General features: G+C 35.4%; 3 protein-coding genes across 5 annotated transcripts in view; 1 reads left to right on the forward strand and 2 right to left on the reverse strand.

Moving 5' to 3' along the window:
* The window catches only part of LOC115620786 (protein unc-13 homolog 4B), a 68603-nt gene extending 63972 nt beyond the window's left edge, over positions 1-4631 (reverse strand). For both annotated transcript variants that reach the window (XM_030514201.1, XM_030514200.1), the window contains exon 1: positions 4501-4631. In XM_030514201.1, coding sequence (XP_030370061.1) covers positions 4501-4583 — 83 coding nt within the window. In that variant the 5' untranslated portion in view covers positions 4584-4631. The remainder of the gene's footprint in view (positions 1-4500) is intronic.
* A 1670-nt stretch (positions 4632-6301) lies between these two features.
* Positions 6302-10976, reverse strand: LOC115621059 (YTH domain-containing family protein). 2 transcript variants are annotated; one of them, XM_030514584.1, is made up of 10 exons: positions 10884-10976; positions 10776-10820; positions 10605-10626; positions 10355-10450; positions 10174-10281; positions 8700-8812; positions 8403-8555; positions 7677-8335; positions 6669-7620; positions 6302-6609 (listed from the first exon to the last, which is right to left on the reverse strand). In XM_030514584.1, the coding sequence occupies exons 2-10, from the start codon at positions 10791-10793 to the stop codon at positions 6571-6573; spliced, it is 2160 nt and encodes a 719-aa protein (XP_030370444.1). In that variant the 5' UTR covers positions 10794-10820; positions 10884-10976; the 3' UTR covers positions 6302-6570. The 2 variants fall into 2 exon arrangements, with proteins under 2 accessions (XP_030370444.1, XP_030370443.1); XM_030514583.1 differs by having other exon boundaries at positions 10352-10450.
* On the forward strand, positions 8956-10078 carry LOC115621061 (purine nucleoside phosphorylase). The gene is made up of 2 exons (XM_030514585.1): positions 8956-9908; positions 9963-10078. Exons 1-2 carry the CDS (start codon positions 9075-9077, stop codon positions 9999-10001), a joined length of 873 nt encoding a protein of 290 aa, XP_030370445.1. The 5' UTR covers positions 8956-9074; the 3' UTR covers positions 10002-10078.
* Positions 10977-12646: the final 1670 nt, after the last annotated feature.

The following is a 12646-nucleotide window of genomic DNA, read 5'->3' on the forward strand; positions in this document are numbered from 1 at the left end:
CGCGAGAAATCAAATTGAATATTAATGCACGTAGGGCAAGACCATTTTACACCGCCGCAGCCTTTTTTGAGCATGGCGATGATCTTATCATGGTCCCTCCCACTGAGACCAGCACACGTAATATGCATCATATTGACACACAACCAGCAGCTTATGAACTGCAGTTGGTCACATCTTTATATGTGCACGACTTCTTGCAGCATGACATATTAACCACAACAAGTTTTCTAGGGTTAACAAGAAAGAACGCTGCAATCGAGCAAGCCCGATAGTGTAATACCCTGAACCCAGGTAAACTTCCGTCACTGAGTTATATGCGCCCATAGCAGCAGCAAAAAGAGGACGAAGAAGAGCGAACTTGTTACTGCAGTTTGGGAGGTTTGTACTGGCGAGAATTTGTTTCGCTAATAACTTTTCTTAGAATTGACCGAATTTAATAAACTTTTATAAAATACAAGAGTAGATAATTATGTATAAATTATGTGTGCAAAGTTTGGTTTAGGTAGCATTTGAAATGTGGACGCTATTGACAAAATTCTGTAGCGGGTGAAGGGGGGGGAAATTCCAAAATATAAAATAAATTCACTTAGGTCCTTCTCGGACCTAGGAGAATCTGGATGCCAACTTTGGTTATTCTAGCTTTTATAGTTTCTGAGATCCTTGCGTTCATCCAGACGGACAGACGGACTGACGGACAGACGGACGGACATGTCTAGATCGATTTCTCTCGTCATGCTGATTCAGAATATATATACTTTATGGGGTCGGAGATGCTTCCTTCTGTATGTTACATACTTTGCACAAACCTAATATACCCTTTTTACCCTACGGGTACAGGTATAAAAATAAGTAAACGAAAAAATAGAGTGCGCAAGCGCAATGTACAAACAACAAAATGACAGAAATATTATGAACCGTACTTAGCTGAGCGACGCTAAGATAAAGCTCTAAGACAAATTTGTGAGAGCGGGAGTACAACAACAACTATGTGGGCGCGATGCCAAAAAAAAAATGCAGTGAAACACACACACAAACTTATTGAAACAGGCCGGCAGGCAGAAAAGCAAAATAAAGAGGCACTAACAACAAACACAGCAACAGATGACAAAAATATTAAATTATAGATTTGATACTTAAATTTGTACAGTTATCACACCAAGCACAACGCTGTGTAGAGCATATAAAAAACAAGATTTGTATGCAACAATTATAAATTTAAGTTAAAAAAGAACAACCAAAAATAAATAAAAATGCGGAGCACAAAAAACGCGTCTGATAGAGCACAAGAGAAAGCTGTCTCTGAGTATGATAGGTTATCTTTATTAATACACATTATTAATTTAAAACATCTCTCTTGATTTTCTTCCCAATATGAGCATCTTTTTCTATGAAAATTTAATTTATGAAAACATCAATGCATCGACCATGCACCGATTTAAAAAAAAAACATCGATGGACATCGACATCGATGTTTTCAAAAAATTAACTTTTCAAGTCGAAGGACTTACATCCCTAGCCAATGCCCATTTCTACTCTGAACACGAAAACAAGCGAAAATCGATTCATCGTTTTTACGTCGTTTTTAGTCGAATTGTCCCTATCTTTGCAATTATACATTTGCCAGGGGCAAGGGCGTAGGCAACTTTTACCAAAGGGGGCCGCAAATTAAAAATTTTGATTAATGCACGATGCATTTAAAAAATAATTTATGCATATGGTCAATGAAAAAACTTCAACAAATCCAACTCAGATCCATTTTAAGGTGGAATAGTGCGTCATAATATGTGTGGTCGACTTTATAATGCATACATACATATGTACTAGCAGGTCTTGTCGTCTTTGCTGGTTCAGTATTTGTGCTTACAATTGTACTTATTGTATTTACTATATGATATTTCTCGTCCGACACTCTCTAAAGTTTCTAAAGAGTTCATTTCCCAAATAGCAAATTACTTTGGTACGATTCGAGAGCTAGGACATAAAGTATAATAAATACTATGTATGATTATATGTGCATACATACATATGTATAGGGATGATAGGGATACATCAAGGCAAGTAATTTGATTTTGCCGTGACAGCTAATTAACAACGATTTCAAAAAGGTTAAAATTTTTGCATTATCGGTATATTTTTATACAAATCAAGTAAGTTTTTGTAGATTATGGTTCTGAGAACGCATTTTAATCAAATTTGGTCAATAGAAAATTTAATCAATCATGGGAAAAGGTAAAAGATGTACCCCGGCCTTGCTGATAGTTGACCTTTAAGACACTGGCATGTCTTATCAGTCAATATCAACAGAGCAAAGTTGCTTAAAAAGGATGGTTTACAATGATCTTGAACATTTGTAAAAGTTCGACACAACAGAAAATATTCCACGCAAAAAGAGACCACGCAAAATATCGGATCACAAGGATAGGAAGGTTATTCGAATGGGTAATTTGGATCCTCATTTGGGGATCTGTAGAAATTCAGCTTGAATTTAGGTATCAAAACGATGCAACAATATCTTAAGATGCGGTCGCTGGTCGTTTACTTGAGGCTAGGGTCAATTTTGATGCATGAACCCACTCCCGATATTACGGATTCTTCGTAACTCCGAGATGTACATAGGTGGCTATACAACTATACGGCGTTACGGAAATCTTGTTTTTGTTATTAAATTTCTAGCGTTTGAAAATGTGCGCTCCGAAGCCACGCTACTGGCTGGAATGCAAAATATTCTGCAGCTTGTTTTGTGCAAGAGAGGAACTCCCTCCTTCATATAATGAATTGTACAAGACAAATACGACGCTTTTAAATAATTATCTGTCCATATATCACTGGTGATGGCATATCCAAAGGCTTTATATTCCTCAATTTCGACATTTATCGGACCAAAGTGATCAAATTTTACAATAACTAGAGTAGAGTAACTCGAATATTTTCCGGTATGTCAATTGTTTCATTCCGTTTTACGTTTCATTTATTCTAACTCATTTCAATGAATGTCGTATGCTATGAGACACAAGACGCACTCATATTCATACAAATTTATTTCATTTTCAATGTTCCACTTACTCAACTCAATTCGATTCCATTCTTTTCAACGTACCTTATGAGTGAAGCCGTGCAGCTGTCTAGTATGTATGCACGTGTTATTTAATTAAATTAATTAATAAATTTTTTAAAATTTTTTTTCATTTTTATTTTTATCCTCTTTGTACTCTCCAGTACAGGGTCCTATCTTGTTGTATTTCAATGCCTTACAATATTGGCAAACTGAGTTCATTCATAGGTCCAATAGCAACACAGTTGTAAGCAGTGTAATCAATTGACGTATCGCAACAGAAAACAGCTCCATTCAAACTTGCAGCATTATTAGTCGAATGTCTCACTTCACGGGTCTGTCTTAACCGAATTCTTTCACGCCAGTTAGTGATTATGTGTCCGTATGCCAAGTTTCACTATGATAGACCGATATAACAAGGAGTTATAGCCATAAATATATTTGCTGCCCGAGACGCGCATAGACGCAATTGCTTTGTATATGTGCAATTATACACCCTTTACGTGAGTTCGAATACCAAGAGGTAAAATCGATCAAAATTTTTTTTTTAATTTGGCATACGGACACATAATAACTAACTGGGGGTATTTGCAAAATTTGTGTTCGAAATTCCAAGAATTACGGGAGTTACGATTTGCGGGGAGAGGGTGGAAGGAGAGAAATTCCAAAATATACATTTTCTGAGATATAGGCGATTATACGAATGGAAAATCAGGAAAATCCCATAGGGGGAAGTGGGGGGGAAACTCTACGGCATCTTTGTGCAATTTGGTGTCTCTATCTCTTATAGTCTCTGAGATCTAGGTGATCATATGGACGGACAGACAGGGCTAAATCGACTCGTCTTGTCACGCTGATCAAGAATATATATACTTTGTGGGGTCTGCTACGCCTCCTTCTGCCTGTTACATTTTTCAACTCGCGCAAACTTAATATACTCTAAAAAAATGCGATTGCAAAATTCGTAAGCCAAGAACTGCAAATCGCTTAAATATAAGCCAGGACTTTCGCGGACTTAGAAAAACCTTACTAGAAAATTGCTTTACAACTCTGAATAAAATAGTAATAATAATAATACCTTTTTTTTGGAAATAAAAAATATTTTGAGAAACATGCATGTGTAAATCATCTTACAGAAGAATGCCGGAAAGCTGTAAATAATGACGACACAACCGAGGGAAACCCAAATTATACATACATATCGGTACACTCATACTCGTATGTACGTACATACATATATACCTGTAACTGTGTGTAATTGGCCAATTCCATATTGAGTAATTCACAATGTATCAACGTAAACTAAATCTACATATGTGTACGTGTATACTATATATGTACATACATATGTATGTATGAACGTAATATAATATTAGACACTCATTCATTATCTTAGCATAGGTAAATGTATGTATGTATTTTAAATATACTATATCACGTAAACTTACTGATGCTCGTGCTCTGTCGGCGGGTTCATTTTCAACTCTTGCAATTTTTCAAAAAACCCCTTCCACATTTGCTCCTCGTCCATAATGTCTGTGCAAATACAAATTTTACTTTTTTACAATCCAAAGTATGACACAAAAGTTAGCTAGGCCCACCTCAGTACGCGAACAGAGATTAGAGTAGACTGATGCAAAAGCTGCGTCATGGAGTTGATTCAGAGCTGCTCTCCCGTTCTCTTCCTATTTTGTGTGATGCTTATATGTATACATACATACATATGTATGCATGTATGTATGTATGTGGTTCTTCCATTTTCTACTCAAAACTAAAAATTCTCTTATAAAAGAACCAACCTATGTACATATAGTACATACATATGTATGTATATGTGTCTGTACAAAATGTGGTCTACAAAATCACATTAAAACGTGTGACGCACAGGTTTCAGTTTGACTGGGACTTTAAAATATACATATGTATATATACATATGTATGTACAAGCACATCCAAAAAATGCAATGTTTTAAAATATTAATTGTGGATTTATAAAGAATACAAATATTGATTTGCAATTCTGTCAGTGGGGGATGTCATGCAAGCTTGTAAAAATTGCTCTTATGCTACGCAAATTACTTGTAATTACATTTTTTACATTATTTTTCCAATCCCCCTTTCGTAAAAGCTGCCTACGCCCTTGTACGTACACATGTACATATGTATAAAATGACAACATAAGAGTTATAAGCACTTTATAAATACTATTCATACAAATTTATACAACATACATACATACATATGTATGTATGTACATAGCTTACCTGTGGTTTGATATTAATGTTACCAAGTGCAGTTTCCATTTAAGAATTTAGCATTTCCTACGATAAGCCAAGGCACTATTTTTTATAACCACCAGTGTCATTTAAACTGTTCCAATTACATGCAAAATTGTATTGATCTTTATGGAAAATACTTTTAAACACAATCATTAGAAATGGGCGTATAACGTAGTCTATAAACATGTACATACATACATATGTAATGTACATACCTGTATTTATAACTTATATTGCATTTAAAATATGAACAAACATATGTACACTTAATTAATTCAAAAAAATAAAATAATAATTTGTTGTATGTAAAGCTGCTCATAAATACTCAATTAGTAAATACATACAAGTCAAAGGCGTCGTTCCATCTTCCATTTCAAATTTCAATTAAATAAGTTGACTATATAATTTATGTATTAATTTCTCAGCCCCAATTTGACACAATTAGATAACAATTGGTATGATATCGAGCAGAAAAGCCAATCCATATGGTGGAAGTGGATGTTACTACATATAGAATAGGATCAAATTTTAAGGCAACTGTATGACGTATATTCCATAAAGTTTACCATGTGAGAAAAGTGGGCGAAACCACTAACTAAAAACAATCTCAAACGGTCGCCACAACATCTGTACAAAATCCTTTCGACTGAAACGGGGAATGATTTCTTACATCGTAAAACGAAGGAGCATGCAATACTTTGGTAACTTGAAAAATTAGAATACCTTATCTATGGTGTATAAAAGGAAATACAATTTGGGTAAGATGAAATTATAGCTTTTATACATACATACATACATAATTTGTGTACATTTTTATTCGGATGCAAAGAACTTTTAAAAAATGGTTACAGTGCAACTACAAGGAATGACTCGAGCAAACCCTTGATATTGTAAATCGATTCATTAATTTGTTTTTAAATTGTCTGAAAGCGTTAATCAATTTTTATAAATATTTGTGTTGTAATAAATATTTACGTAAAAATGTTATCGTATTTTTTATTAATAATCCTAATGCCGATTATTGGCTAGATTTTCAGCTTAATCCTAGATGCTTAAGTGTTTTATGATTTTCTTCATTCCTACTCCTTGTATGAATTGTTAATAAAAAAACAAAAAAAGTTGAAATCATCGTCTCTTGTGTCCACTCAAACATGCTAGATGATTTATGCGTATAAACATATGACAATATTGTCAGTTATCGATTGGCATTTCATCCGCCGAAGCTCAGTCATCCCTCTTTCAATAATCATTGCTTCGAATCCGATCTTTTTCATTATCCTATAAAATTTAAAGTTTTAAAATTATGGGTCTAAAATATTTAAGATCAAATGACATACTTTTGGAAAGTCCCTTTGCCCTACTATGCCAGCTCGATACCGCATGTCACTTTTTATTTGATCTGTGCCAAAATCTCTTTCCCGGTTACTTAGCCTTTGCTTGGGTTGTAAGTGATCATCTCTTCGATTGTTATCGAATTTGAGACCATGGCGGGAGCCAAGGTCATTCTCTCTGTCAAACTCCACGTTATCTCGTTCCTTAAATTGATAGTCATTGCTCAATGTCCGCTGGCTGTCAAAACCTCGACGGTAGTCACTGTAGCTATTCTGAAATCCCCCGCTCCCTGTAGCGCTTCTATGATTTGTGTTGCGAAACCCACCGGGGACATATCTTTGTGCTAGGTTACTGTTGTTACTGCCACGGTTATCGCGCATGTCACGTTCTCTGTCGTCGTTTTGCCGAAGAAAATTTCGGTGTTGAGGTGCTGGGCCCCCCCCGGTATTATCTGGTACATACATGGTTGGCCGTTTTGATGAGACTTCTTCTTCCTGTTTCTTTTCATAATGGGAGAAATCGTCGAAAATGGACGTAGAGTGCTTATATGAGTGCAAAATTTGAAGGACCTCAATTCCTTTTGCATTTGGAACTTCCTGTGTGTCTCTAGAGTTTGTTACCGACTTATTGTCATTATTTTCGAGTCGAATATGGCGAAGTTTTCCATTAGGGACATCCTTCACATATATCCATTTAACCTTGAATTTCCCCTTCCACTTGTCTTGGGACCAAACGCTTGATGTTGAATTGTAATCTACTGCAGTCATCATTTGCGCCATTCCACAAAAATGACCCGATCCATTTACAGAGAAAAATAGCAAAATATTACCGCCTTCCTTCTGTCGCTCTTTAAAGGCATCGTCCAGTCGCTTGTTACCATGATCAGTTGAGCACCAAATCTCATATTTTATACTGCGATGAATGTCATCTTCAGAATATGATTTAATTACGAAAAATCTAGAAATTACGATCATATACATAAATGAATAAGAATATAATAATCAGTTAAATACCGTGCGGCAGTAGCCTTATTCAAATTGAGTTCTGAAGGATTATAGTTGTTTTTGTCTTTCAGTTCTTCTAACAGAGATTGCGGGTCAACTGGTAGATGTTCAACAAGAGGTGCATCTTCTGCACTTCGTGGATTGTTTTCATCGCGATATTCGTATTTTGGACTCTTTTCGCTGTCGTTACGGCCTCCACTACAATTGCCTTTGTGGTCACTATAACGATTAAAATGAATCGTTGTTTCAACTCGTCGGCTCAGCGTGCCTGAAGGTCCACATGATGTCGCTGCACGTGAGCTCGATTGATGTACTGGATGGGACGTTGTCCAGCTCTTGCGCATGTGTCCATTAGGCGAGCCTTTTAATTTGCTTATGTTAGTGTTGTTACTTATACCCTTGTTGTCGTCTTTATTAGAAAAGTCTGCACTTGTGTAATCATTTTCAGATCGCACACCCACAGATGGTTCTGGACCAAGGTTGACTGAAAAGTCACAATTGATATCGGCACATGACAAATCAATTGGCGGAGGTGGCGACGGTACTGGCGGTGGATTATTGTTTGGCAGATCCCATGTATTAACATCTAAATTGTGCTTTCCTGGTACCATTGGCGGTGGTGGCATGCCCGGACCCTTTTTTTTATGGCTGGAAGCGGTAAAAGTTGTCTGCGTATGCCAATAAATTTTTTCTTATAATATAGGAAAGCTTCTTTGATAAATTAGATTTACTAACCCTCGAAGTTAGCTTAGCTGGCTGAGAAGCTATGGACGCCCATGTTGTCTTTTTCGGTACTGCGGGTATTGAATTCGTCTTAATTTCTTCTGCCGGCTCATTAACGTAACTGTCCAATTTACTAGACGTGTAGCCTTCTTCATTTCGATTGGGCTATTAAATAATTTAAAAAAAGGGATTCAATGTTTTTATATGTTTAAAACAATAGCATTACGAAAATCTTTAAAATGTAAAGATTTTCTAATTAAATTTGAACACAAAATGCAAAAGAAATTTCGGTTCCACTGAAATACATACCCGCATTGGATGTACAGGATTCTCGCCTACAAGGCGCCTAGAGTGATTTAAGTGGTAGTCGTCCCTCTTAGAATTACTAAATGCTCCAGGCTTCCCATACTTCCTATTTAACTCTAAAATAATGTTTTTATAAATTGTATTATTTGCATAGTAAATTTTTAGTAATAAAGTCAACATTGGATAACAATATAACCTTTAATTTAAACTTAAGGCGGTGTGTCGACTTCCATAAACTATTGTCTTTTTCAACTTAGAATTCTGAGCCAACAAGATGCTTGTATTTTTAAATTTCAGTTTGACGTTTGAACAAATTCAAATTAATTTTTTAATATACATATTTCTTTTGGCAACACTTTTCTAAATTATCTGCTAACGATGGAAAAGGAAAAAGAATTGGGCGGGGAAGAAACTGAGTCAATTCAAATTAAGATTGGAATTATTGGTGAATCCGGTCTCGATACCCCAGCAGTACTAGAAAATAGAATGGAGTATGCCGTTTGTACCCCTTTTGGGAAGCCGTCGGACACCATTATCGAAGGAGACATTGAAAACGTCCCGTGCTGTCTACTTTCACGGCACGGACGTATACATGATATAATGCCATCTAATGTGAACTACCGTGCCAACATTTGGGCTATGCGCAAAATGGGATGTACTCACATATTAGTCACTCACACCGTAAGCTCTCTTCGAGAGCATATCCAGCCAGGAGACATTGTAGTGCCTCATGACATAATTGATCATACAACTGGACGCATTTCAACGTTTTACGATGGTGCTTTGGGTAGTCCATTTGGAGTTTGTCATTTACCTATGTATCCTCCATTCAGTGAGCACACGCGAAACCATCTTATTTCTGCTGCCAAAGAGCTTGATTTACCTACTCATGTCAAGGGAACGGTCCTTACAATCGAAGGGCCGCGATACTCTACAAATGCGGAAAATAACATTTACCGGAAATGGGGAGCCGACATACTAAATATGACACTTTGTCCGGAAGCTGTGCTAGCCAAGGAAGCCGGTATTTTATACGCTTCCTTAAGTTTGGTAACCAACAAAGAGTGCTGGTGCGTAGGCCAGCCAATTGCAGCTACCCAGGAAATTATTTATACGTATAAAAAGCAAGTCGACAAAATACAGAAAGTTTTAATGAAAGCTATATCTAATATAGCAAAGGAAGACTGGGCCGAAGAAGTTTTAAAGGCAAAGGTAAATATTTTACCCATATAATTAGCCCTTTATGATTTTAAGTTCTTATTTTAGATATTGGTATGCAGTAATTTTGCGAACAGCAATCGATAGATCCGATTCGTAGTCGAGGTTTTTCTTTGTACTCTTTTCCTTTATCATAAGAATAATAACGACCTAACCTACTATAACAAGGTGTTTTTTGGTATTTATCTGATGAAAAAAACGTAACTAAATATATTGGCAGTTCAAAAGTTTTTTTTTTTTAATTCATTAATGGACATACCATAGTTGTTTTGAGGTTTACGGCCTTTGCTAGCGTTGTTCCAAGTGGAATTTTGATTTTCTTTGACATTGAATGGTGGATATTGGAATTGCATTGAGCTCGGATTAGCTAAAAGGGTATAAATATTAAAAACAAATCTATTCGTTAAAAAAAGAAAACATTGTTCAAAAATTCATACTACCAGAATTATCATCATTGGTTGGAGAAGCTAAATTTTCATATGATGCCTCGTCGACTTGTTGACTCCATGGTATATTTCGCTCCTCAATACTTTTTGCTGTTCGGGATTTAATTTAGCAATACCAAAAAATGATTAAAAACAATCACTGCATTAATAATAAGTAATAATAGTAGTATAACAAATACTAATGAACGGCAGAAGAGCGGATAAGTATCCTTTAATGCGAAATGGACCCAAAACAAATAATTACCTGTATTTCCGGATATTTTCATCTGAAACGAAAAACTAAAGATGAACTAATATGCAACGCGACTAATTGGTAAAACTTAAACTGTTAAAAAATATGCAATTATATGTAATTTTTTTAGACGCTTATTCCAGAGGTAATGGATTCAATCCAGTTAAAAATACGACTACTTACCTGATCCACGCCTGACATTTGCTGCAGAATTCAGCTTTTTGCTGGCTGCGAATTTTAAAAAGAACAATCAGTTCCGTATAATATTAAGGGACATTTAAATAATGTTACCTTCGCGGATATAAAGATAAAACACAATACAGATCTAATTTTGCAGTTAAAAACGTAATAAACAGTTTTTAGGTATGTATATTTTCAACTTAAAAGAACCACTCACACTTGCACATTTTTTAACACCATACATACATACATATATGCAGTAGTTGCAACAAAACCAAGCCGATATTTACTTCAACGCCGTTAATTTTCTGAGATCAGTGTTGTAAAATTGAGTTGCACTCAAATAATTTATCTATATTTATATAAATAATTTGGGCCCTAAAATTTAAAATGATTGAATTTAACATAATACTATGATTATTTCCTTTCGGATGTACGACCACAATGTTTGCCAAGAGCATACGAAATTAAATTTGTATTCAAGACAACAAAGCCGTAGTATGTAGCACACGCAAAATCAATATATACTGAATGTATCGATAAGAAAATTAAGAGTGAGCCGAAGTGAGTAAGATCCCTGCATTAATTTAATATATTCCAACCGCATGTACATATATGTTTTACATAGCGTAAAACACTGAACTCAAAATATATAGAAATCCATAAAAGAAGGTCATTAGTGCAAACAAACAATAATCCCATTTGATTAAGTATCAAGTTTAAACATCAATTTTGCCATTATTCAGTTAAATTTGAAAACATAAAATTAACCAAATTGTCCAACGAAAAAATTAGTAAAAATTAACTAGTCCTTTCAACATTGATAGTTTCCTGGCATGTTCCTCATTATCGATAATAATCGATAAGCTTAAAATGTATTTGTTATAGCATAGTTTTGGGATACATTTTGTTGTACAATTTCTGTACATACATATAAAAAAGCTTGTCCTCAATAACTGACTGGTAGTTGATCAACGCACAGTCCAAACGGTAAGAGTTACAAGGCTGAAAATAGGAATTAGACTAGTTGAGTGGAAACGGTCATGGAAAATCCGAACTCTAAAGATGGGAAATGGGGTTCCAAAGTTCTTTTATACCCTGTACCCGAAGGGTAAGAGGGTATACTAGTTAAGTACAAATGTAAAAGTATATATTATTGATCAGTATGACAAGACGAGTCGATATAGCCATGTCCGTCTGTCTGTGCGTCCGTCCGTGTGTCTGTATGAGCGCAAGGATCTCAGGAAGTACAAGAGCTAGAATAACCAAACGTGGTATCGAGGTTTCCTTAAGTCCTAGGCTTAAGTTCCTAAGTCCTAAGTTTTTTTTTTATTTTGATACACCTCTCCCGCGATTCGTGCTTTTCAATTTTAATTAAATTTAATACAAATTGTTCAATACAAGTACATACAAGTATACAATATACAAAAGTGGATACATGTACAGTTTCAACAGCATACATTTACATCAGAATCGTGTCTCTGCGTGTATTTATGCAGCACAGAGTTAAACTAAAGCAGCAACAACAACAACAGCTTGTATCTTCTGAGATCCTTTCGTTTACACAGACGGATGGACGGACAGACAGACATGGCTATATCGAGTCGTCTTGTCATACTGATCAATAATACAATACTTTTAGGGGTCTGCCACGCCTCCTTCTGTGTGTAACATACATTCGCACTAAACTAGTATATATTATAATTAGCACGACCAATATTTGACACCGTTCTAGTGTTAAAAGATTACTCAACTAACAACGCAACAAATATATTCAGAAGAATTTTAAAGTCATTTACGATTAAGTTCATTCTGTTAATGTACAAAATTCTTGCAATCTACAAAAGTAGAAGCACGCCTTTTACTATACATTC

Source organism: Scaptodrosophila lebanonensis, unplaced genomic scaffold (genome assembly GCF_003285725.1).
Source record: "Scaptodrosophila lebanonensis strain 11010-0011.00,11010-0021.00 unplaced genomic scaffold, SlebRS2 tig00000024-arrow-pilon, whole genome shotgun sequence".
Classification (NCBI taxonomy): Eukaryota; Metazoa; Arthropoda; class Insecta; order Diptera; family Drosophilidae; genus Scaptodrosophila; species Scaptodrosophila lebanonensis.

What these genes read in the sequence shown, in the direction of transcription:
- LOC115621061 (XM_030514585.1), top strand. Translation starts at nt 9,075, where the DNA reads ATGGAAAAGGAAAAAGAATTGGGCGGGGAAGAAACTGAGTCAATTCAA. An exon ending in AAGAAGTTTTAAAGGCAAAG is followed by an intron (nt 9,909 to 9,962) that starts GTAAATATTTTA and finishes TTCTTATTTTAG; the next exon opens with ATATTGGTATGCAGTAATTT.
- LOC115621059 (XM_030514583.1), bottom strand. An exon ending in CAATGATGATAATTCTGGTA is followed by an intron (nt 10,282 to 10,351) that starts GTATGAATTTTT and finishes ATACCCTTTTAG; the next exon opens with CTAATCCGAGCTCAATGCAA. An exon ending in TAAACCTCAAAACAACTATG is followed by an intron (nt 8,813 to 10,173) that starts GTATGTCCATTA and finishes ACATTATTTTAG; the next exon opens with AGTTAAATAGGAAGTATGGG.